General features: G+C 39.7%; 1 protein-coding gene across 10 annotated transcripts in view; it reads right to left on the bottom strand.

Moving 5' to 3' along the window:
- The window catches only part of LOC126237066 (sodium bicarbonate cotransporter 3), a 1007081-nt gene that overhangs the window by 99161 nt on the left and 880507 nt on the right, over positions 1–27413 (bottom strand). For all 10 annotated transcript variants that reach the window (XM_049946852.1, XM_049946853.1, XM_049946859.1 and 7 more), the window contains 4 exons: positions 13399–13577; positions 12919–13129; positions 8112–8219; positions 429–566 (listed from right to left, as the gene is read on the bottom strand). In XM_049946852.1, coding sequence (XP_049802809.1) covers positions 429–566; positions 8112–8219; positions 12919–13129; positions 13399–13577 — 636 coding nt within the window. The remainder of the gene's footprint in view (positions 1–428; positions 567–8111; positions 8220–12918; positions 13130–13398; positions 13578–27413) is intronic.

Here is a 27413-nt window from a genome sequence, read left to right as displayed (position 1 = left end):
GAGAGCGGTATGCTGACCCCATGCCCCTCCTATCAGCATCCTCCACTGAGGATGACATGGTGGTCGGATGGTCCTGGTAGGCCACTCATGGCCTGACGACAGAGTGCTTGCATGAATAAAACTACTACTAGCTTATACCCATCCCCTACCAACTTTTAGGCACACAACAGTGAAGGTAAAACATGGATGATCCAAGAGTAAAATTGAAGCCTATAATAAAATCAGTATAAAATTCTTGTACTGAAGAAGGCCATCATAAAAAACACTGAAGTTAATGTAATGAGGTTAAGGGCAAATGATATCTAAGAAATAAAGAGAAATAAGAGAAAATGGATGTCAATGTAACTTTATGGACAGAAAGAACTTTACCACTTTCTTGTGACAATTACTGCTCCAGATAATAAAGAACATGCAGGTATTACACTAACCTCTCCTCCAGACTCCAGCTGTCTTCGATCTTCTGCATGCCTTCTTGTCATTTCTGGCATAACATCATCAAGGATTTTCAGTTCACGCTGAGTGAAAACAAAGTCCAAAAGTTTCCTGATTCCAATCATTACAACAAGCTGAAATGAACAAAGGGTTATATATTAATTCTATCTCCATCAGAAACATCATCATGAATTTACTCAAACAATAGACAGAAAATATATAATGATATGAAATTTTTCCCATACTCATGTAAAATTAACTCTAGGATTATACTCCACATGTTGGATGTTTTGAAAAGGGAAGTTGCTGCTCACCATATAGCAAAGAAGTGGACATGCTGAGTCGAACATAGGCACACTGCAAGCAGCAGCACCATTGCACGATGGGAGTGGTGACTGGGTGGGGGCATGGAGGAGGCTGGGATGGGGAGGGGGAGTGATAGTATGGTGGGATGGCGGACAGTGAAGTGCTGCAGGTTAGACGGAGGGCAGGGGAGTGGTGGAGAGGGGTGGCAGGGGAAAAGGGTAGAAGTAAAAAAGACTGGGTCTAATGGTGGAATGACGGGTGTGTAGTGCTGGAATGGGAACAGGGAAGGGGCTGGATGGGTTAGGATAGTGACTAACGAAGGTTGAGGCCAGGAGGATTATGGGAACGTATGAGGTATTACAGGGAAAGTTCCACCTGTGCAATTCAGAAAAGCTGGTGTTGGTGGGACAGATCCATATGGCACAGGCTGTGAAGCAGCCACTGAAATGAAGGATATCATGTTTGGTAGTATGTTCAGCAACAGGGTGGTCCACTTGTTTCTTGGCCATAGTTTGTCAGTGGCCATTCATGCAGACAGCCTGTTGGTTGTCATGCCCACATAGAATGCAGCACAATGGTTGCAGCTTAGCTTGTAGATCACATGACTGGTTTCACAGGTAGCCCTGCCTTTGATGACCGAACTGGAGTAGGTGGTGGTGGTGGTGGTGATGGTGGTGGTGGTGGTGGTGGTGGTGGTGGTGGGAGGATGTATGGGACAGGCCTTTCATCTAGGTCTATTACAGGGGTATGAGCCATGAGGTAAGGGGTTGGGAACAGGGGTTGAGTAAGGATGGATGATTATATTGTGTAGGTTCCGTGGACGGTGGAATACCACAGTCACAGGGGAGGGAAGGATAGATCTTTCTCTTTTCAGGGCATGATGAGAGATAGTCGAAACCCTGGTGGAGAATGTAATTCAGTTGCTCCAGTCCTGGGTGGTACTGAGTTACAAGGGGATGGTGGGACTTTGGGAGGTGGTGGGAGACTGGAAAGATTGTTTTTGTACAAGGTTGGGAGGATACATATGGTCTGTGAAGGCTTGAGTGAGACCCTCAGTATATTTCGACAGGGACTGCTTGTCACTGCGGATGTGATGACCATGGGTGAATAGGCTGTATGGAAGGGACTTCTTGGTATGGAATGGATGGCAGCTGTCAAAGTGGCGATCTAGCTGGTGGTTAGTAGGCTTGATGTGGATGGAGGTACTGATGTAGAGATCTTTGAGGTGAAGGTCAACATCTAGGAAGATGGCTTGTTGGGTTGAGGAGGACCAGGTGAAACAAAATGGGGGAGAAGTTGTTGAGGTTCTGGAGGAATGTGGATAGGGTGTCCTCAACCTCGATCCAGATCGCAAAGATGTCATCAATGAATCTGAACCAGGTGAGGGGTTATGATTCTGGGTTTTTAGTAAGGATTTCTCTACATGGCCCATGAATAGGTTGGCATGAGATGGTGCCATGCAGGTGCCAATAGCCGTAAGGGCTTTTTTTGTGACAGTCTTTTTGTTGTGCCTATCTGTGACTGAGCATCTCCACTATATGGTGTGTACCAACTTTCCTTTTCATAATATTGTTACATTACATTCTGGATTTTCCATTATTAGATGCTTGTGTTTTAAGAGGACGTAAACCAGAATACCTTACTTTTGTGGGCAGTGCACTTGTGGACCTCAATTATAGTTCACAGAGTTATTCAAAATTAAGACAAATTGGAGATTAAGCTTTTACTCTGTTTGTGAAGTGTTCTCAGTAAATAATGAAGGCGGTTTTATTAGTATAAAACATACTTTTTCTGTGGATGAAAAAGAATTGACCACCTTTAAAGCTCTTTGTTTGGGAGACATAAACATGCACAGACTTAGATTTCCTCATGCAGCCTTATCCATTATTAGATCAATAATTTTACTGTCATTTTAGTTTATTCATTTATTTTGTAATGTTCGGCATTTTTACTGTCTTCATTCACAATTTTTTTAAAGTATATTCAGTGTGGAGCTCATTGAGTTGGAGCATCAATGTAGGACGCAATGATTAATTTCAGGTGTCCAGGCACACTTATCTGTTTAAGATTTCTGCTTTCTCTTATTCAGTCCCTTATTTAGCATTTAGGAGTGATTATAGCTTGGTGATTGGATTAGGTGTTTGAGCAATATTACTGCATTTCTTCAAAGTTAACACTGGTCTAAGAAACAGATTTTCTTATCATGTTACCATATATTTCTCAATAACATCTGCAAACACCAATTTGTATATTTCTGATTTTATCCCAAACCACTCACAGCATTTCCTTCTTCCAAGTTGTACTACACTGTAATAAAAAGAACCTCTATCCTGACAATTTATTTTAACTTTTCTTTGACATTATTAATATAATAATAATAATAATAATAATAACAATTATAATAATTATTATTATTGTTAATGTTTGCTCAAAAATCAAAGCTAACCAAGAATATAACAGATCAAAGAAAGAAGATAAATTATTTTGAGTGTTTGGTGATCATGTACACTCTTGATGCCATCTCCAAAAATATCAATTACGAAAGCCCAAACCATGAATGATTTCAGTGAAGACAAAGACTTGCTGGCAGATTGTGGGTCTCTTGTGTTGTTTGAAAAAATCTGCTTGCTTTCACAACTCCATGTGCTTCATCATCTATATTGGAAAAAGGATTATATTCAACAGAACTTGATTAACACTAAATTATTATTTTATGTCACAGGAAATGACTATAGCAGCTACCAAGGAATTTTTCTCCCAAATATTGCCATAAATGAATCTGTCAGAGTCATTTTGTTGAACTTTCATACGAGTACGTGTTTGGCTTGTAACTGGTCAATTCACTGTGTGCTTATCATTTCTCTCTGTCAGCTCCAAGAAAAATATCACAAACAACAGAAGCCACTCCCATCATATTCATCAATCTGGAGAATGTTTTTCACTTATTCACCAGCAGCAGCAGCAAATTTTACATTTTCTTCATGAACAGAGGCCTCAAATGATGCTGCACACTAACTCCTGTAAGATCTGAGTTCTTCTTCTTCTTCTTTTCCGCACAATATCTGAAGTATACTTTTTATAGCTGCAGAGAGGTGCTTTATTTGCACACATACTTTTTATAGCTGCACTCAGGTGGTTTATTTGCACACAAGAACTGAGAGGACACTTCTCAAATCTTAAAGCAATAACTAAAGGGATTGCAGTGGATATACATGGTATCCAACATGCTGATGGTCCTGCTGTTGTAGTCCATACTGAATTACAACTCCAGTAACTTACCAACTGTTTATCAGGTGGCTGCAGAGAGTTTGGCCTTACATCCATTGTTCTTAAAAGACATTATGTTGTAAATAGTGGACAGCTTTATGTACTTGTGATTAATAGTCAAAACCTTTTGTTGGATGTCAATATCAACTAGTAACTCATTACCAGATATCAGTTCACAACTGCGATTATGATTACACCCATGAAAAAGAATATGCGACAATAAATTACAAATGAAAAATGTCACGTTTTGTGTTGACTATATTGCACATCGTATATTGTTTCTATATAACAGTGAACCTTAGACAACCTTTACAAGGCAAGACATCATGTTGAAGAATTTTCAGTTGTGCTGTCCTAGGTAGGATTCTGCAAAATTCATAAAGAACAAATTTCACAACACTGATGTTCTGCTGTAAACAGGTATTCGCAGTGTACATGACATTTTCTGTCACTGGTGGCCCTGGCATTTGGGTAAGATCACAAACAGTGATTGTTACCCACATCTACATCCATATTCTGCAAATTACAGAGAGAGGCATGGCAGAGGGTACTTTCCATTGAATCAGTTATTATGTACTCTTTCTGTTTCATTCACATATGGAGTGCAAAAGAATGATTGTTTAAACACCTCTCTGGGGGTGTAATTAACATCGTACTTGCAATCCCTGTGGGAGAAATATGAATGGGGTTGTAGTATATTCCTATTCATCACTTACAGCTGGTTACTGAAAATTTGTAAGTAGGCCTTCGTGGGACAGACTGGATTTATCTTCAAGTATCTGCCAGAGTTCAGTTTCTTCATGGATCAGAAACCTGTGATCATTCATGCTGCCCTTCTTTATATATGTTCTATATTGCCTGTTAGCCCTATTTGGTATGGGACCCATACACCTGAGCAATATTCTAGGACGAGTCATATGAGTGTCTTGTAAGCAACCTCTTTTGTAGACTGATTGTATTTCACTAGTATTCTACAGTGAACTAAAGTCTGCCACCTACTTCATCTACAACTGAGTCTATGTAAAAATTCCATTCCACATGCCTACAAATGGTTACACCCAGAGGCAACACAAGGGTCAGAACACACTTCCCTGGTGCACACCTGAAGTTATTTCTACATCCAAGATAACATGCTGTATCATCCCTATGAAGAAAGTCTCAAACTAGTCAAAACTTTCACTTGATACCCCACACAAAGACACTTTTGGTGATAAACAAGGGTGTGGTACTGAATCAAATGTGTTTTTTGAAAGTAAAGAAATACTGTTTCTGCCTAGCTTTCAGGAAGTCCATGATTTTCAGGCAGTCATGTGAGAAAAATCCGAGTTGGAATTTCACAAGATCAATGTTTTCAGAATCCATGATGATTGGCATGGAGAAGGTCATTCTGTTCATGATATCAATGGACATCAAGGACATCAGACAGCAGTTATGTGGATTATTTCTGCTATCCTCCCTGAGATGGGTGTAACCTGTGTTTTCTTCTAACTACTGGGCACTAGTTTTTATCTGTAGATTATTCACAAGAGGGGTTAACTTAGCCACACATTCGGTATGGTGTTTGACAGAGATTCCATTGGGCAACAGAGCTCTGTTCAGTTTTAGAAATTTCACTTGTTTCTCACCACCACTGATACTAATATCTATATCACTCAACTTTACAGTGGTACATGAGTTAAAATGGGGCAATACTCTTGATTTCCTTTGTAAAGAAACATCTGAAAACAGAGCTCAGCATTTTTGCTTTTCATTTTCATTTCCTGTCTTGTCCATGAGTGTCTGGACACTTTGCTACCACTAACAGCCTTTACATATAACCAAAATTTCTTTTGGTTCTGTGAGAGATCCTTCAATAATATTCTGCTACAGTTGTCGTTGAAGTTTCCAAGCATTGTCATCTTGCTTTTCATTCAGCATTTCTCTATAGCCTTATGCTTTGTTTTATACCTGTTATCTAGTAGTCTCCATTTCTTTAGAATTTTCTTTACAATGCTTCCATCATTAACTGTTTTACTAGGTGCATGTCTGTCAGGTGCATGGTGAACTATTCTTGTGAACCTGAACGCAGTGCTCCTACATACACCTGTCCACAGCTAAATGTTTCAAGTTACTCATGAGATGTGACACTATTGCATTTTTATGTACTCTGTTGAAAATATAATGGAAAATCCAGGATGGAATGTAACAAATACTATGAAAGGGATAGTTGCTACTCACCATATGGTGTAATTGCTGGGTCGCAGATAGGCACAAGAGAAAGACTGTCAGAAAGTGAGCTTCTTCATCGGAAACACACACAAACACACACACACACAAAATCACAGTCTCTGGTTGCTGAAGCAGCCAGAGACAGTGGTCATGTTTATGCAAGTTGCATTTTTGCATTTTTGTTGTGTGTGTGTTTTGTCTATTTCCGATGAAGGCCTTGTTGGTTGAAAACTCACTTTCTCACAGTCTTTTTGTTGTGCCTGTCTGTGACTCGGCATCCCCTCTATATGGTGAGTAGCAACTATCCTTTCTGTAATATTATTGAACATATAAATACTTCTACTTGTTTTCATTGCCCTTTGTACTTTGGTAATCATTGCTGGTACAACTGCCCCATTTTCACTGATACTACTTTCAACGTGGATATCCTCAAAGACATCAGGTCTATTTTTTTGCCAGTAGATCAATACATTTCCATCAGGAGTGGGTTCCAAACCATCTGTTGAAGGCACTTTTTGTAGAAGTCATTTACTAATGTATCACAGGACACATTGTCGCACCCACCATGTACGATATGTAGTTTTCTCAAGCGATTGTTCGATGATTGATGTATTCTCCAATGATGATGGTATGATTGAAGAACTTGCTTACTAGCAAACCGAGGTTTCCTCTAAAATTTTTGGTTACATTTGGTGTGAATATGGTGGTCAACAGAGGGATCCAGTTATAAGTTTAAGTACATTCTTGATACTGAATCTTGCCCAAAAAATCTAACATGCTGCTTGAGCTTACATCCCAACAGATTTATGTTTCTTATTTACTGTAACATATACACCATCTTCATTTCCCACTAGAATACCATTATCCTTTCAATCTACACTTTAAATTTTCCCAAAAAAATCTGTCTGCTATCAATTTTGGATTTTAACTACCCTTCTGTATCTAACATTAAATGAGCTCCACTGCTTTTCAGGAGAACTCTGAACTCTGGCACTTGGTTGTGAATCTTTGGCAGCTAATTACTAGGATTCTAACACTCCCACCTGTAAGGTGCATTGTTTTGGATCTTCCACTGATACTTTCAGGTATCCTACACCTATCATTATCTGTAATGGACGGGGGAGTTACCTAACTCAAAAATACCCTTGTGCACACTCCGCCCACAGTCACCTACCTCTTGTTATAGAGATACAGAAGTACTTAGAGAATACATGAACCAATGGAAAATACTATTCTGCTTTAGAGATGGACACAAGAGAGATTTAAAGTGAAATCATCTACAGACAGTCGGAACATGTTGCTGATAACCAAGATGTATGACAAGAGCTAGTGAACAATGAAATCTAGGAATGGAACCACAGATATGCTGTGAAGAAAGTATGACAGTAACAGAGAACATCTTTAGTTGGAGGTATGATCAAACACTATTTGCCTAATCTTAGGAAGGGATTGTCACTTTAAGAATGAATCTTGTAAATCAGCTCCCAAGTCAAACCTGGTGTTGTGCAAATGAAATCAGCAGTATGCTACCACCACCAAAGTTATTATGAACTTATAGTTTACTTGAAAAAAACTGTAATGAAGAATCAAAATCCATACTATTGTAATAATCATAATATACAATAAAAATAAATATATAAATTAATTTTGAAAATCTGATTATGGCATACACAAAAAGCAACGAATTGTATATTGGCAACATTAGTTTGAAAATACAATGTACAGATTCCTCCATTTCAAAAATTACCATTTGATCTACTCAGAGGAGTAAGTATATGGGTAATAGATAAGACATAATTAGGCGCAAATTTACATACAATTAGACTACAGAAATCAGCGAAGTTAGTTTCTACATTTATCTCCAGTGTATGAAGACCAAGCAGTATACAAAAACTTACCATCAGAGGAAACAAAATTGATGTTGTGCTGAATGATTTTATCACCCACAGCACTATAAGGCAAGCAAGCTGGATTAAAGTGAACATATGTACACGTTTTAGTGGCACCTAGAAACAAATTTTTTTCAGGTTACTGATAAAAGTGATATAATATTATGTTTTAGTTATTATATAACTAACAATTCATTTGTGATGTGTATAATAAGATACATAAAAGTATTAAAACTTCAATCCCAAGGTCTTCAAGTTATTGTATGACATTCATGCAGCTGTTTCAGTAGGAATGTAAAATCAGTATATTTCTACAGTAAACTATAAATTCAATATATTATGATTATTGATGAAAAGAAATTATTAAAATTTTTGTATTTTTTATTTTTTATTCCATTTTGATTCATGGAAATCAGAAATGTAAGAAAGTATTGTGGTCTGAAGACCTATATTTCTAACACAAATATTTCACAATTTGTATGATTAAGTGTACAAGAACAGTGGTTTGATAGTCAGTGATGACATACGATGGGTTGGTTGATATGGGAGGAGGGGACCAAACAACAAGGTCATTGATCCCATCGGATTAGGGAATGATGGGGAAGGAAGTCGGCCATGCCCTTTGAAAGGAACCATACCAGCATTTGCCTGAAGTGATTTAGGGAAATCATGGAAAACCTAAATCAGAATGGCCAGATGTGAGTTTGAACTGTCATCCTCGAATGTGAGTCCAGTGTGCTAACCACTGCGCCACCTCGCTCAGTGATGTATGACAGAGTAATGTCCACATAAGCTGTGATGTGGAATAATCAGATAATACATGAGTGGCGGAAAGGCAAGAATTTACATTATATTTGAAGAACAACTTCAGGAAAAGATCATGCAAAACTGTATTTGCAAAAGGTGCTCAAAATGAATCATAACAAGAGTGGTGCTCTGGGAAAAACCATAAAGTAATTATTTAAAAAATGTTTATTCGCTGGCACACTCACAAAACAGTTCTCACAAAAAAAATAATAAATAAAAAAATGTTTCAGCTGACATCAATAATTTTCAGATTGTTATGAGATGTGATATACTTCAATGTTAGATGCCAGTAAACATATTGGCAACTAATGTTTGTGGTAACAAATCAGGGTTTTAATAATTTTCTCTCACTATAACAAAATCTACATATTTTTCAAAATATAGTAATCTGATGGTGCTGATTATTGCTAGGAATGCAGTAACTAGTGAGGTACGTATGGAGTTTCTTAGCTATATACATAATTATTTATATCAAATATTAGTGGAAAATGTATAAAAAAACTTTCATTGGTAATGTATGTACTGTGAAGCTGTAGATAAAACAATATCTGTAACATGATCAAGGATATACACTGCATTGTATTTCCCATGCAGACATCCATAGCTGCTTTATTTGGGGCATCATTTGCCTCAGTTCTCCCTAATAATGAATCTGTTGAATTACATTGCAATTTAAAGTAATCTGAGATGCACCAAGTACCACTATGTTCTGTTGTGGAGGAATCTCATATGGTCTTTGTGTTTGTGGTGAAATTGTGAAGGTATCTTCCAACTTGGATTTAGAAATGGTGTGGAGTGCTGTTACCCAAGGGGTGCCCAATACACTGTATGTCAGCAACACTATGAGGAGCTCTTGCTGAATGACAATGGCAGCCTGCCAACTCCAGCACAAAGGTCTGGAATAGGACTGATTTTAAACACACCTGAATGACATAAAAACCTTGTAAAATTCAAATAAATGGGCTCATTCTACTCCCCGTGATTCATGGTTACAACTTTAAAATGTTCAAAGCCTTAATATTATTTAAACATTGCCAACAAATTCATATATGATCTATAGTAGGCCCTTCAACTGACTGAATTTTTAACGTTTAAAATAAAAGATTAAGTACTTCACAATAATGTAAAATCAAAACAAAACATTTACTCCAAACAGGACTTAAGACTTCTACTATTTGCCCACTTCTCTAACCCATAAATAGTGAGTAGTAACTGGTTTTGGAATGTGGCAAGGCCAGTTATGGAGACAATGAAACCATCCACGAATATTAACTACTGTAAGGGACTTCTCGCCGTGGACATTATTCCACTGATCACTGTTGTGAATGAAGGGACAGTAAAAATGAAGCCTTGAGGAACATGATTCTGTTGCTCAGGAAGGTCAAGAAGGATGTGACCATTGCATTTCATAAACAAACATACAGATGGAAGGACAGAATGAGTATGGAAAGAAATTCACAGGATTACAATTTATGGAGTCCTCTTAAGAAGTTAAGCTTTAAAGTAAAACCATATTTTTTTATATTTTGAAGAATACAGTTACTAAATTGCCTGTATAAGAAGGCTTGTTACATAGCTGCCTGCTGTAGGGTTAGCCTACATACAGTCAAATAAAATTCCCTGCATCCACAATGGAAGAGGATAAGAAACATCTGCATTTCTTAAACCCTGGGTGGTCTTTGGGTCACCATACACCCTAATGTCTTACCTATGCAGCCAATACACGCAACAATGTGATAACTATTTGGGTATGAATGAATGGTACTTATACTTCCTTGATTTTAGGAAGGGAATAATGATTTCATTTCTCCAAGAAGGTGGAAATCGCCCTATCTGCCAGATTTGATTAAAATTTGTGTGGATGATTTCCTCTGACTGGTTAAAAAGTTATCACAACATGCTGTGCTGAGTATGATCACTAGGAGATGTAGTGTCTAGAGACTCAGATAGTGTGGATTCAGCTCCCACATGAAAAAATGGCAACGGTTTCCCTTCCTATTGTTGGAAATGAAAATCCAACTGCCCCTCCCCTCAATCTCCACAGCAATGAAGGAACAGATCAGTTTTCCCTGGGATAATGGCTTCAGCACAGAATTCTGTCATTGCTCAGGAACTGTCTGCATCACTTTATGTAGGTTTATTTGTATACCTATAGTTGACACTAGTGACCTGCACTGTGTTGGCTATCCTCCTGATGGCTTTCCAGACTTTTTTTTATATTCATCACTCCCTTCACTGAGTCCATCTTACTGTGGAGTTGTCTTACTTTCCTTAACTATCTGTCTTGTTTTTGTGCGGTAGCGTTCTCGCTTCCCACGCCCGGGTTCCCGGGTTCGATTCCCGGCGGGGTCAGGGATTTTCTCTGCCTCGTGATGGCTGGGTGTTGTGTGCTGTCCTTAGGTTAGTTAGATTTAAGTAGTTCTGAGTTCGAGGGGACTTATGACCACAGCAGTTGAGTCCCATAGTGCTCAGAGCCATTTGAACCATTTTTTTGTCTTACTTTTGCCCTTACAGCCTAAAATGCTGTGAGGTTCTATGTAGTTGATCTGCTCTTGAACTCTGAGATCACCATGTGACACAGCTTGATTGCAGAGTCTTAATTGTTATTCCACCAAGTGGCGGGTTACTTTCTGAACCTGACTGAAGATTTGGTAGAGATCAGGCTTTCCTTGTGATCCACTTACTCGCTGATGTTGTATTGACATTAGAACAAAACTAGTAGGTTGGGAAGCAACCAATTTTCCCCACTGAGATGCATTTTGATGGCTTCCTGCTAGAGACTGCTTTGTCTTGGAAGTGAATCTAGATAAAAAAAAGTAACTGCTTGAGTAAAGATAGATTAGAACCCACTTTCCACTGCGAGGAACATCTGCAAAGGATGGAGAGTGTAACAATAAGTCAAAAACTGGTAATGACCCCAGAGTAGTGTTCAAATGAATCAAATGTCAAGCACTGAGGATGCACAAGTCCTTAGCCTGAATAATATACTGATTCTTCCCACTCAATCGGATAGAAGAGGAACATTAGGAATAACAGAACTGGAAAACCATCTGAGAAGTCAAACAAAACTGAAAAAATTTGAAGTCTAAAAATGAAGTAACACAAGCAGATGGAATTTGGAAACTTGAGAGGTAAAAAAGGTAGAAGAGACAAACAGAAGATAAAATATATGAGAAAGTCAGATTAGAGGAAGAAAGAGAAATACGAGCAAATATGAAAGAAAAGAAAAAATAAATAATGAAGTTCATGAACAAAAATAAAGACTAAAAACTGTGTGGACCATTTGTCAGTTATTTCTAGGCGATCATGCCAAGAAGTGTAAATTTTTTGTGAAAGAATAATCACATATTGGGGCATTTCACCACTCTTAATTAGAATGATATTGTCATAGCATGCAGCTGAAATAGTCAGAAACCAAGTAGATAGAGAAGAATTAGAGCCTAGTTTTTTCCATTAAAAGTTATAGATAAGCTTATTCAGACTGACAGTGAAGCATTATTTGCAGGCAGGTCTAACAACAGCCAATGAGTCTGATAGTGAAATGCTACTGACACATTATTGTGACACAAATTAGAAGATCACATTAAAACTTTGGTATCATATGGCAATTATCACATTATTTCCATGCAGCTAAGGTATTGTGGAACTGAGTTTGGGTGTATACCTCATTTTTGTCTTGTTTGGTTTGTATTTTTGTGTTGTACCTAAAAAGTTGTGAAAGGTAAACCATTTGTTATGAAATGTATTTTTTGAGAAATGGTGTTGGTATGGCAAAGAGAAAGAATACATGTGAGATGCTGGGGAAAGTGAACTGAAAAGAGACAATATTATGCAACAAATGGTTTAATTACATATACCTATAATAGTCACATATAATTAAATAAATACTACCAGTAGGTAACTACAAATGTAAAATTTATTGTCCCAGCATAACAACACTACATTCTACGTATCATATCTTTTATCAATGCAATGAAACAATGCAACACTAATTCCATAGACAACTTACCTGGCGAAGAAACATATAATCTGGTTGATATTTAACAGGCATGAACATTATAAGGATCCTGTCAAAGAACTGCAGACCTTTCAGTGATGCAACTCCCATGTACAGAAACACACCAAAAAGCACTGGCATTGGAATACGCTGAAGAACAGGAGTAAGGACAACAGACAAACCAATCATCAGGAATATTAGTATGTGTGTGACACGCTGCTCCCTGAAAAATAAATTAATTAAAATTGCTTTAATGAGATTCACAAATCTTTCAGATTTAACAGTCTGCTTTGGTTTAATGAAAATCTGAATAATTGGCGCGATTATATTTGTGGAGCGATTAACTACAACTAATGATTTATACATTTCAATTACAATTTAATGTATATGCTGATCTTAAAAACTTGGTGAATAATGGAATTTTGGTCCCGTTCTTCTATAAAGTACTTGGTATTTAAAAGGATAAAATAATAAAAAAATTGTTTAACCAACCTGACACCCAAAAACTGTGGTTTCTCTCCAGGAGCAGCACATTCTGATTCCAGTTTCAGAGAGTTAACATGATTTATGGAAAGCACAGTTGCTGCCACAAACCAGGGAAGGCCCATAAGAGAATTTATTGCTATCAAGATCGCCAGTACAAAAAGGTCTAGGTGGTAGCCACAGCCTTTCTGTGAAGAGACATATTTTTATGGAAATTAGTTTAAAGAAATCTGTTGAGCAACAAATTACAGCAGTGAAGTGAAAGTAACATTATTCTTTTGCTGAAAGACTAATCAAACAACTCGTAATAGAGTTAAGTGCTATTCCATTTCAGTGTCATATACGGCATTAGCATGTTGCATAATATGCAGCATTATTGCATCACTGAGCAACACTCATTGAGGTGTGATAAAACATCTGTTCATTTACATTTTACATGTGGATACCAAATTATACTGAACACACACACACACACACACACACACACACACACACACACACACCACACACACACACACATTAGTGACTGGATGAATGTGTACACCATGGATGCACAGACTGTGCCCTGCAGGTCGCATACAGCCCACCATTGATCTGATGGTGGTCCTGTAGTAAACTGCCAGCTACTACACATACTGCCCATAGCCAATGAGAGTCAGGTCACTACAGCCAGTATAGAAAGTGGTGACAGTCACACAGTGTGCCCACAGCTACCTGAGATGGCTGCCAGGATCAGTACAGTCACTGACCACAGTTACCTGGTTTGCAGTGCATGCAGCACAACAGAAGACCACACATGGGCCTCAGGTCTTCAATTTTCAGCATATTTGATGCACATACCAACATCTAATGTATTCTTGTTGTTACTCCATGGCCTAATAAACCTTATCTGTTTTATGGCCATGTATTTCCTTGTGTTCCTAGTTAGAATAAAAGTGGTGACAAGGATGGGATTTTTTGGCATTTGGAACATGTTGTTTTTCTGCATTGGGTCTTCCATGGAGGCTCTACTCCAGTCACTCCTGCAACTACAGCAGGTGAATACAGCCATGTTGGAAAAGTTGTTGGCAACACTGACCCAGGCTCAGCTGCTGCTTGTTCACCCATTGGCATGCCCATGAGCTCTCCACCCACCCCCTATGGTGAATCTGCTAAAGACAGGGGCACTTGCAATGTGTGGCTTCACCAACATTTCACGGTGCTCCAGATGGTCAACAAGCAGGTCTATATGACTCTTTTCTTATGTATACCCCCCCCCCCCCCTCCTCCTCCAAGAATCGCTTAGGGGTGTGTCAGTTAGTTCCTGTGCAAGAACCAACATTGCTTTCTTTTGATGGGAGATGTTGTTTGCTGACCTCCTATCATCACAAGTGTACACATGTGATCGCTGTGTGTGTTTATTCTACCAATGTCATAAACAGTCGCAGCAGTCATATTGCACATGGGCAGTCAAGCTTCACGGACACAGCCATAAATGTCCGTTTGTTAAGTCTCAGGAGTCTTCTAAAGACACCACTATGGTCTGACATGCAATCACTCATTTGGACCCAGACAAGGACGTACAACAACATGCTCTTCAGTATGAGGACCCTAGATTGGAAGAGGTTTTGGGTCTTACACTGTTGTTCATGGTCTCCCACGCCACAGTCTGCAAATAGAGAATCGGAGGCCTGGAGTGATCTTGCTGTTGTTGACAGTGTGCAGCCCTGTCAGCGGAAAGGTTTACTCCCTGTGGTGGGAGGTCATCCACTTATTGCACCAGGATCTGTGGAATCTCTCAAACAAAACTGTTGGCATGACACCATATGTTTTGGCAGGGCATTGATCATGAGATAGAATGCTTTGTCCCAGCTTGAAGCAAGTGCAGGCAGCACCAAGTATTGTTTTTTCATTCATTGTTCACCGTAATGGCAGAGCAACTGTCAAGGCCCTGTCAAAGATATTCTCCTAGAAGACTTACCTCGCACTCTGGTTTCAGACAATGGTCATAAGTTTGTGATTCAATCTTTCAAGGCTTTTGTACAACCAATGACATTCGCTGGGTCACTGTGCCTTCCTTCCGTCTGCAGCTGAATGGCTAGGTGGAACACCCTGTTTGAATTTTTAAAACGCACATACACAAGTGTATGAAAGGCTTTCCAGCTGAGGAGGCTCTCACATTCTTCTAAGTTCTTACAGAATTGTGGCGTAGAGTTCCACTGAACTCCTGCATGGCTGTCAGCTGCAGACATGTTCAACCTCTGGCTGCTGGGCAGCTGTCCCACTGTGGTACTGGTTTTTGACATTTGTTCCTGGCATGCAAATCTGGGCCAGGGGTTTTGGATAACACCCTCCCTGGATTCCAACTGTCATCTGTACCTGGTGTGATCACTGAATCTTCATGGTTTTCACTGATGATAGACTTGTGGCACACCACCAGAACCAACTGCATTGCAGGATGGTCACCGTGCCCCTCCTTGGGCCATGGGCTCAACACCTCTTTCTTTGTCAGCCCTGACCACTCTTGGGATTGGGCAGGCCTTGTCATGACCACCTACTGCAAGTGTTGGGGTTTTGTCAGCACCAATGGTGGGTCTGCTTCCTGTGATCAGAGATGGTGCCTCCCACTAAGCTAAGCTAAGTCTCCATTGCCATAGCCTCTCTTCACCAGTCTGCCATCACTGCTGCCTGTACTGACTCCCCCCCTTCCCTCCCCCACGGCCTCATCATCCTGACATCCAAGTGGCTCCAGCACTCCTATTGCTGGTTGTGTTCACCATTGCCCCTGGGTCCCCAGGCAGTGGGGTTCCTCTTATCCTAATCACCTTTGTCCATACGCACCTGTCAGTATGGAACTTCTTGTAACTTTCTCTGTATGACTATCTGTTCAGAGATGGTTGTGGGACTTGGCTGTTCAGTAAAGAAAGTCAAATCAAACACCTTTCAGCTGTCTAAATTTCCAAACTTTTATTTTATTGGGCTACCAGTTTTGGCAATGTATTATGCCATCACGTACAAACCTACAGATAACAGTCTTTGAATGCTGGCCCCTATTCTGACTGGAACTGAGGCTGGAATCTTCCTACACATCAGTCAGGGGGTATGAAGATGGCATAACTATCACCAAAATTGGCAACCCTATAAAATAAGAGTTTAAAAATTTAGACACTGAAAGGTGTTTGCTTTGACAATCTTGTACCTTTGGTTGCCATTTATATTAAACAATTATGATTTTGGTTATGTAGTCATTTTCAAGTGTATGTTGAAATGTTAAAATATGTCTGATCTGCCTGTGACATGTCATCATCAAAAAAACACATTTCTGGTCTTACAGACCACTTGTCATATTACAGGATACAAGTACATATTGAAGGGACATAATATGGCTGGTATTGTGCATTCATGAATGCAGATCACAGGAATGTATTAGCTGTTAAATATGCCATACTGCATGTTAATAGTTTCTCATTATGCACAATGTCAGTCATATTATTTATCTTCAATATGTACTCAAGTTCTGTAATATGACAAATGGTCAATAAGATCAGAAATATGATTTTTTGACAATTAAATGTCAGACAGATCAGACAAATTTTAACATTTCAACATGCACTTGAGAAAGGCTATAAAGCCAAAATCATGACTGTTTAAAATAAATGAACAATTAATAGTTAAATGGTGGAAATTGCTTTAAAAAACAAAAAAGTGGCCCAAAAATGTTATGAATGCCATTTTTAAGTGTTCCATGAATGAGACTAACTCCAGAACAGAGCTATTTGAATCTGGTCACAAGAAATATCATCCATTGTTTTATAACTGCCTCACGAGTTGGTCAAACATTACTTTTGAGATAATGATGATAATATTTGGTGGTATTGCACAAGAAGTTAAAGAAGAGCAGATAAGAAGAACAAGGGCAGGGTGTACACGTGGACAAGGAAAAAAAAAATCCCGGATTTCTCGGTTAAAAATACACTTTCTCATGGGTGAAAACATACTTTTTCTCTGTTAACTGACAGTATATTTTCTCTCGGAACTGTATAACTTATCAGTCCTTTGAATGATTATTGTTTTATACACTGGCGTAGAATTTCCCGGCACTTTAGAAAATGAAACACCGGGAAAAAAACACGTTTTGGAAAAATCTTTGATGTGCAGCAACATGTACACTGCAGATTTTCGTATTACAAGAGTATAAATTTGAATTCCACCACACAACGCATGTTACTTTGTGAAGTATTGAAATCGAGATTGCGATACGCTTTTGTAAGCCAGTCATAGCTCATGTCACGTGATCTCGCCAGCCGATGACAGCTGGTATTCAGAGCTTAGGACACGTGATGTAGTCAGCCAATAGCAACATCACTGTTAAGTAGTGGGAACACAGAAACAGAAAAAGTTAAGGGTTTAAATTAATGTACATAGTGTCGCTACACAAAACGCAAAACTTGCAAATATAATATTGGTCTATAACATTAATACACTGCAAGAGAAGCTAAGTTTTCACATACAGTTTAAGATATATTACACAAAAGTGCCTGTACAATTTTTAATAACGACATAAATGTCTGATCTTCTGGGCTCGAAATTCATCTAAATGGCTCATCATCAACGAGTTGATTTTTAAATGAGAGTCAAGCGCTCTGTGATTTAAGAAATTCATCATACATTCTCGCACCATTCGGAATATTTTCCCACGAAATAGGTTCATTTCTGCAGTTGCTAGAGAGCGCCAGATGACAGGCGTCACCGCGCTTGCGCAGCTACGACGTCGTAGGAAATGTTCTTACGTGTAAAGATTAAAATATCTTACATTATGTCATGAAAGAAACAAGACATCAGAGGATACTCCAAGAGCATCGGAATTTTGTGACCCATAATAAAACTTTTACATTTAAAGTGCAATTCGTATGTCCAGTTCCCAGTGAAGTAGGCCACGACCTGATATTAAGCTTTTCGATGTGGTTTTCGGGATGTAAATTTTCTTGGAGTACCATTACTGTGTTATCTCATGTTTGGTTTTTTATTATGGCATAATGTCATACGTGCTAGAAGTTGAAAACGTGCACTTGAAATGCAGCAACAGTGTGTGGAATTAAATACTTCGTTTGAAATATACTGTCTGCCTCAGCGGAAAAGATCAATAAAAGAAAATTTCTTTAGCAGACTGACAAAAATAACTTCATTGTTCTGCATGGCAATTAATGCTTGACTGTCACAAAGAAGGAAATAAAATAAAATCTGCAACTAATAACACATTTTAGCCTTCTGTAATTATGTGAATGTATTTTAATTCACTTGATAGCTCCTGGCCACATAAATCTGTTTTGTTTTCATTTGACGTGAGAGCAGTAAGTGAAGAGGAAACAGCAAAATCACTAAATGTTAACACGGGTCAAGTGGTGACTATCCAATTCCCCACTATAACTCAGACCGCTCTGCGCATCAGCTCCGGATCTACAGTATTTCCGAATCGGGGCAATAACCCCGTCACTCCCTGGAGTGTTTGAGAAAGGACGTCAAAAATTTAAAAAAAAACTCGAATTTTCCAAAATATTTTCATTTTGTAGTACACATCTTTCTGAAGCGTCTGATGCATAAAACATACGTGTTCGAGGGAATGTAAGACATGTTATTTGGTCATAAGTGTGCCAAAGTGCAGTGCCATGCCTCCTCACACAGCATTTTTCTATTGCATGTCACTGTATTTCGCTCTGTGGAATTGAAACATGTATATTTTGTAATGGATGCCTTCAAACCATATTCAGGACAGTGGAAATCAAAATGTCATGTGGTGCCTCTCCTGCTTACAGTCGGCCGGTTCGACTTCCTGTCCCTCTTTTTAAAAAAGAAAGAACTCTTCAGAAAATTTGCACTCTTTATTCCCTATCAGCTAACAACTTCTTGCTTTTTGTGTGGCATAAAATTAAATATAGGATACATAAACCCAGTAAAGGCATGAGACAAGCAAGAAAATACACATTTCTTCAACCCTTAGCTCCTAGAATTTTTTTCTCTTTAATCTTGCTACAGTTTTACACGGCATGCTCTCCTTTCTGCGAAAGTATCTATTACCTCATCAAATTTCGTCACACATTTTGCTACACGAAAAATTGAAATGTTATCTAATACTGAAAAAGCTGTTAACACAAATAATACCCAAGACTGGCGTGGCTTCTCAATCTGATTACATCTATTTTGACACTGTCTGCTTGATAAAACAAAATAGGCCTTTCTAATATTGCAGCAATTTTGTAACACACACCAAATAAACGCACAAATGGCCATTTTTATAACACGATAGAATATAATACACTAAGTACCAATATCGAATGCCTATTAGGCCTACTACAAGCAAAATGCTTTACGTTAGGAAATAGTTTCACACTTCATTCATACGCTCCAGTTTCTCAAGCATGATATCCAAATGTAGTAGTACAAAATTTTTATAAAAATTTGGAATCGTCATATTGTTTCGTAATTTGTGTGATGTCCCCGTTTCTTCTCCTTCCTCCTCCTAACAAACAGTCTTGTTATCGCTAATTCTGTAACAATTCCTGCCAATGTCAAAGATTATTCGCAGGTTAACGTCACTAATTCTGCCAGAATCACCGGTTTAGTTATCCTGCGATTATTCTCCGGTTAGGCGTTGTTACATGTTCGTAAAACGGGTTTTCCGCACTTCATCCAAAATAGAACTTAAAGCGGCTGTCAGCCGGGGACTGTACAACTGGCCCTTACTAGTATAGCGATATGGCCAAAAATTTTCTGTCAAAATTTCATTTTCTTGGATACACCGAGAAGGTAGTACGTAATCTTTCTTACCTGTTATTCATTTATTTCCACTCTGTAGTCTGAATCTATGAATTTCGCTAGTAATTATAACAATGCTCATCATTCGCAAACCCAATCAACCATACAATCAGACAGCGGTTGGCTTGGCGTTCATCCGTTCGGCCTTAACTCCGCTCAGCTTGTATAGCCTCCTTTTAATGTAGGAAAGTTTGTTTCTACATGCGACAAGGATTTCCCTGACAGAGACATCATGTACACTATGCACACATTCACAAATCAACATACAATTGATTCATAAATCAACTTAGAATGTGTTCAAAAATGTTCGGAAACCGACAGGGATGCGTTTCAAAGTCATATGAATAATCGATAGACTAACGTGCACTGGACGCAAGATGCTAGTTGCTTTGTGAAACAAGGTTTTTCCCCTAGATTTGGACCTGCTGCGCATGCATCAATCTGGCAGCGTGGGCGCTCCAGTAAAAATTTTCCCAGTAGCATCTAGCTGCTTGCGACTGCTTACAAAGCCAACAGCCACATTTCTGTAGCCAGAAGCAGGAGATGGTACTGTGATTGCTAAAATGGTTATAGATCTTCTTCGACATCAGAAAGGCGATCTTTCGATCAATCACCACATATCGGAGGTTCATCTTAACATTAGTGGACGTGATCGTCAGAATGTCCGAAAGGCTGCACAGCTATTTTCACGTCGCACTGCCCAAACTGTGAGATATGTTCTGCATAAAGATTGCGAAGGAAGCTTCATTGAGATGGTGAACGATGTTTTCGATGTGATGAGTTCGAGATACCCTCAAGATGAGAAAGCTCCCCTTAGAAGTGGTTACAGGAAAACTCTCTAAAAAGATTTCTTGAAATGTGTTCTAATATGTGAGTAAGAAAAAGAAACAGTCTTCTCCCGTCTCAGAAGGGATTCATTATATCAATAAATTAACTTTTTGGACTTTACAGTGATATGAAAAATTCCGGAGCTACTTATATATTGACAGCCAGACTTATCAAGATTGTCTGGAAAATTTCTTTTCCAGAATCCGTGGGCTTGGTGTCTTCTACAACAATCCCACACTTTTCGAAGTGAAAAACAGAATTCGTTTCTTGATACAGACTGGAAGTGCAAGTGAAATACTTTTGTCTTCTGGTGCTTCGATTTGAGAAGGCAGAAATGAGAATTCTGCTTCTGAAAACTACCGGACACCTGCTGATGAATCTGAGGAAGATTTTGCACGTTTTCTCTCGAGTGATTTATGTATCCGAGTAACTGATAAATCATTTGACGTCGCTACATATGACGAAAACTTGCTCTTAGATTTCGAGCTCAGTGATTCAGTGTGTACCAGTGAAGACGTGAATGAAGATGCTTTAAAATATCTAGCAGGATACATAGCATTCAAGTGCAAAAACGTTGACAGTTCTTTGGGAAATACTTCAGGGCAGTGTGTTGTTGATACAGAATTAAGTCTGAAGCAAGACTGGATTACTATTATTTCGAAAGGGGGCCTCATTTCTCCATCTGCTGACTGGTTTGCTAACATACGTGAGTTAAAAATTATATTTGCTGCTTTTCATGTATCATAAGACTGATGGCAACCTTAGCAGATCATATACGTGCGAAATTTCCCGAACTTAATAGCAAAATAGATCAATTATATGTCAGAACAAGAACTTTTATACGGATTAGGCATTTAAACAAAAGCGCCAAAACTGATGCAATGAAACGGAATTCGGCAAGGAAGAATCGGCTCTGGTCAGCGTCGCCTTCGACGTAGCTTCTGCATCAGCTTTGTAAGGTAAGTTTGGAGATTACTATCTTTTTATTTACAAAAAGTGTTTAAAATAGGCAGTACCCAGTTGTAAAACATTTACCGTAGTCACATGCCTAAAACACGAGCATGAATGCGGATGCGAACATCGGCCACTAGTTTTGCGTGGCGATATATCATCATTGCTACTAATATTTAACGCATTTCTTTCGGAAACCTTGTATATAATATTAACATGAAGTGTGTTCAAGCCTGTGAGCGAGAAACTTTAAATTAAATGAGAAGAGAAGAGACGTGAAAACAATTATTTTGCGATCTCCCGTACTCTACAAATGGAGACTTCTGTCGTCTGGCTGCCGAGTGACGTAACAAGTCGCTGACCAATGAGAGCGCGCTAAGCCAATCTGGCATACCTTTTTTATTCTATGTTCCTTGGTACTACTAAACTGCGCATGACCATGATCCCGCTTGTAACTGCTAAAACGAATCTAATGTAAACAGTTGTGACGTCACGCTCATCGGAGGCAATTCGTTGTTACGAAACATTGCGTAGTCTTCTTAAAGCCTTTGACATCTTTTGCTGTTGGCAGACGCTTGTATGAGCACTGTGTTTTGTTGCTGTATATGACGCATTTCCTTTGCAATTTAAGTTTTCTTTTCGTTTTTTTTTCTTGATCATGTTTTATTGCTGCAATATTATTCTGGAATAGCTGGATACAGTAATATCCATTGTTAAAGTATCGGTTCTTACCAGTCAAAATTACAAAAATTTAACTGAAAACGTAAACAATGAAAAATTCCCGGTTTTTTCCTGGTTTTCTCCCGGATGAAAACATTCCCAGGTTTCTCCCGGATCTCCCGGGTCATATACACCCTGAAGGAAGACACAAGGAAAGGAAAGGAAGAAAGAAAGGGGAGGTGTACGAGGGTTAGTGGAGACAAGCAAACCTAAGTGAGCATGCCAGCTTTAAGTATGTAGTAATGAGGAGTAGAAAGCTTGTAGGGGGAGAGGGATGAGGGATATGGCATGGAAACAGGAGATTGGTTGCAGGACACCTGAGAATAATGCCAATTTAATTTGCTGTCAAGGTGGCCCCATACCAAGTAAATACCGTATTTACTCGAATCTAAGCCGCACTCGAATCTCAGCCGCACCTGAAAAATGAGACTTGAAATCAAGGAAAAAAATTTTTCCTGAATCTAAGCCGCACCTGAAATTTGAGACTTGAAATTCAAGGGGAAAGAAAAGTTTTAGGCCGCACCTCCAAATCGAAACAAAGTTGGTCCATTGTAATATGAGACACAATTTAGGTCGAATGAATGACGATACAGCTACAGTAGTTTGGTTCGAGTCGTAAGCTAAGCAGTGAAGCTTTACCAGGTAGTCATTGCTATGGTCAGGCACCCTTCCTTTTTCACGTGCTTCGTCTGGTTTGAATTGATTGCTTATTTTTCTTTGATCTGATAAGTGCCGTTCTCTTAGTTATAGGTGTTTACGTCACTCTAAGCTGAAAATGCATTACTGTACTGTGTCATGCATTGTTGGTCGTATTCTGATAATGAATGTTTACAACCTGTCGCCGCTCGCGGCATGACTTGCTTTTGTGCACGCTACCGCAGTTAACAATTAAAAAAAAAGAGAGGAATCGTCTCATTAGCAAAACAATGGCAAGACACTGCTAATTGTTGTTACTTACACTGCTGCTTTCTTTGATAATGATCAACAACAACCAAATAATAGACTGCGTATGATAGAAGATGTTCTGAACGAGAGTTTAGCGAAAATTTTTCTCCGTTTGAAAATCTTTGCAGACGCCTCTTTATTACATTACATTTCTGCACAGAAATTAGAGACATCTTAGATTTAAAAATCTAGTCAATTGCCGTGCTTCATTTCTGAGTGTGTCACTATTATGCATAAAAATAATGCGAATATAAACATGACATGATATGTATATTCTTCCGCGTTTGCTGTTGTCTCACTCTAATTTCGTAGTTTATTAGGCAGACAGAATTTAAATGAGATAGCAGCAAACACGAAAGAATACGTGGAAAAATGTTTATATTCGTATTATTCTAATGATGATGAGAATACTGCATGTGATTCACAATTCATAAAAGTTCCTATTAGCAACCATCTCTTCTCACAGGTAGGAATAAATTCAGAACGTAGAGTTGGCCATAGATCAAGATGAGCAAAAACATCTTTTAAAATACTAAACAGAGTTTGTGATTCACTGTTGGGGGTCTCATATAAGCCGATTAAGTCTTTGTTGATGATTAAGGAATCATCGGCAGTACGAATACAAAATGACACTTGTTCAATGAATCAAAGAATCACTTGTTTCATCAACCATAATAGAAAAATGTTCAGTCTTCTTGATTGAAGCCAATACCTTTCTGAACTCATACTTTCCTACTACACTCCTGGAAATGGAAAAAAGAACACATTGACACCGGTGTGTCAGACCCACCATACTTGCTCCGGACACTGCGAGAGGGCTGTACAAGCAATGATCACACGCACGGCACAGCGGACACACCAGGAACCGCAGTGTTGGCCGTCGAATGGCGCTAGCTGCGCAGCATTTGTGCACCGCCGCCGTCAGTGTCAGCCAGTTTGCCGTGGCATACGGAGCTCCATCGCAGTCTTTAACACTGGTAGCATGCCGCGACAGCGTGGACGTGAACCATATGTGCAGTTGACGGACTTTGAGCGAGGGCGTATAGTGGGCATGCGGGAGGCCGGGTGGACGTACCGCCTAATTGCTCAACACGTGGGGCATGAGGTCTCCACAGTACATCGATGTTGTCGCCAGTGGTCGGCGGAAGGTGCACGTGCCCGTCGACCCGGGACCGGACCGCAGCGACGCGTGGATGCACGCCAAGACCGTAGGATCCTACGCAGTGCCGTAGGGGACCGCACCGCCACTTCCCAGCAAATTAGGGACACTGTTGCTCCTGGGGTATCGGCGAGGACCATTCGCAACCGTCTCCATGAAGCTGGGCTACGGTCCCGCACACCGTTAGGCCGTCTTCCGCTCACGCCCCAACATCGTGCAGCCCGCCTCCAGTGGTGTCGCGACAGGCGTGAATGGAGGGACGAATGGAGACGTGTCGTCTTCAGCGATGAGAGTCGCTTCTGCCTTGGTGCCAATGATGGTCGTATGCGTGTTTGGCGCCGTGCAGGTGAGCGCCACAATCAGGACTGCATACGACCGAGGCACACAGGGCCAACACCCGGCATCATGGTGTGGGGAGCGATCTCCTACACTGGCCGTACACCACTGGTGATCGTCGAGGGGACACTGAATAGTGCACGGTACATCCAAACCGTCATCGAACCCATCGTTCTACCATTCCTAGACCGGCAAGGGAACTTGCTGTTCCAACAGGACAATGCACGTCCGCATGTATCCCGTGCCACCCAACGTGCTCTAGAAGGTGTAAGTCAACTACCCTGGCCAGCAAGATCTCCGGATCTGTCCCCCATTGAGCATGTTTGGGACTGGATGAAGCGTCGTCTCACGCGGTCTGCACGTCCAGCACAAACGCTGGTCCAACTGAGGCGCCAGGTGGAAATGGCATGGCAAGCCGTTCCACAGGACTACATCCAGCATCTCTACGATCGTCTCCATGGGAGAATAGCAGCCTGCATTGCTGCGAAAGGTGGATATACACTGTACTAGTGCCGACATTGTGCATGCTCTGTTGCCTGTGTCTATGTGCCTGTGGTTCTGTCAGTGTGATCATGTGATGTATCTGACCCCAGGAATGTGTCAATAAAGTTTCCCCTTCCTGGGACAATGAATTCACGGTGTTCTTATTTCAATTTCCAGGAGTGTAGATCAACGATCTCATTTCGAATATCGTGGGACATCCACTTATACCCCAAATGCCCTAACAAATCTTTAAACTCAGGTATGTCATTCTTTTGGAGTTCCAACAATTGAAAAAAAAAATTGAGTTTACATCTTCATGCCCTCTAATTGCTAGTCCTTTTCAGCATAATAATAATAATAATAATATTTATTCAACATCGAATAATCAAATACAATCCCTAGAAATAATACAGTTTCAGGACATCATACAGATTATTCTTCTGAATACGTCATAGAAATTGCACGGTAATAAAAATTGTCTCAAGAGCTAAATGGCCTTTCTTCATATCACTATCTAACTGTTCATTCAATTGGGATGCCAAACTTTGGTTAGTGACTGAATTTAGTTTCAGAACACCGTCTTTATGCGTAAATGTATTTTCATGTAGACAGAATTTTTCCAAACCCAACTAAAATGCTGTAGGCACACCAGAGGCAGTCTGCTGTAAGCTATTTCACCTCTACAAGCATTTATCCCACTGGCATGTTGCCCACCTTAGTAGTTAGCACTTTTCATTTCTTAAATTTATTTTTATTTGTTTTCTTAAAATTGAAGTGCACATTGTTCTCATGATCTGAGCAGTCAGACCAAAGTTCCACTGCCATACAGCATTGTTGTCACTAAAGCAAGGTCAGAGCTTATGGTTACACAGCACTGGAGGAACTCACCAATTTCCAGTCCAGGAAACCTGGTTTCCACACCTGCATCTACATACATATTCCATAAGCCACCATATGGCACATCACTACTAGCCACTCCCTTTCCTGTTCCATTTCCAAATGGAGCACAGGAAAAACTACTGTCTATAAGACTCCATATGAGCCCTAATTTCTCGTATCTTCTCTTCGTGGTCCTCATGAAAGTTGTAAGTTGGTGACAGTAGAATTCTTTTGCAATCAGCTGAAAATGTTGGTTTTCTAAATTTTCTAACCGTCTTAACGACCGGGAGAGCGGTGTGCTGACCCCATGCCCCTCCTATCCGCATCCTCACCTAAGGATGATACGGCGGTCGGATGGTCCCGATGGGTCGCTTGCGGCCTGTAGACGGAGTTAGTTAGTTAGTTAGTGTTTCATGAAATAATGTCGTCTTCCCTTCTGGGATTCTCATTTGAGTTCATGAAGCAGCTCTGTAATACTCGTATATTGATCAGATCCACTGGTAACAAATCTAGAAGCAAGCCTCTGAACTGCTTTGATACCTTCCTTTAATTTAAACTGATAGAGATTCCAAACACTCAAGCAGTACTTGAAAATGTGTTGCACTAGTGTTCTACCCAAGGTCTCCTTTGTAGATGAACTATGCTTTCATAGAAGTTGCCCAACAAACTGCAGTTGGCAGTTTGCCTTCCCTACTACTGATTTTGCATGTTCATTCTATCTCATATCACTCTGCAACAGTACACGTTGAGATTTAATTGATATGACTATGTCAACCAGCACACCAGTAACACAGCATTTGGATGATACAAGTTTATTTGTCCTGCTCATCTGCATCAACTTACATTTTTGTACATTTAGAGCAAGCTGACATTCATCATGCTAAATAGAAACTCGTATCTAAGTCATCCTGAATACTCCTATTGCCTCTCA

This window comes from Schistocerca nitens, chromosome 2, assembly GCF_023898315.1.
Source record: "Schistocerca nitens isolate TAMUIC-IGC-003100 chromosome 2, iqSchNite1.1, whole genome shotgun sequence".
NCBI classification, from domain to species: Eukaryota; Metazoa; Arthropoda; class Insecta; order Orthoptera; family Acrididae; genus Schistocerca; species Schistocerca nitens.
The sequence above is the reverse complement of the archived record's forward strand: the minus strand, read 5'-3'. Positions and strand labels throughout refer to the sequence as shown.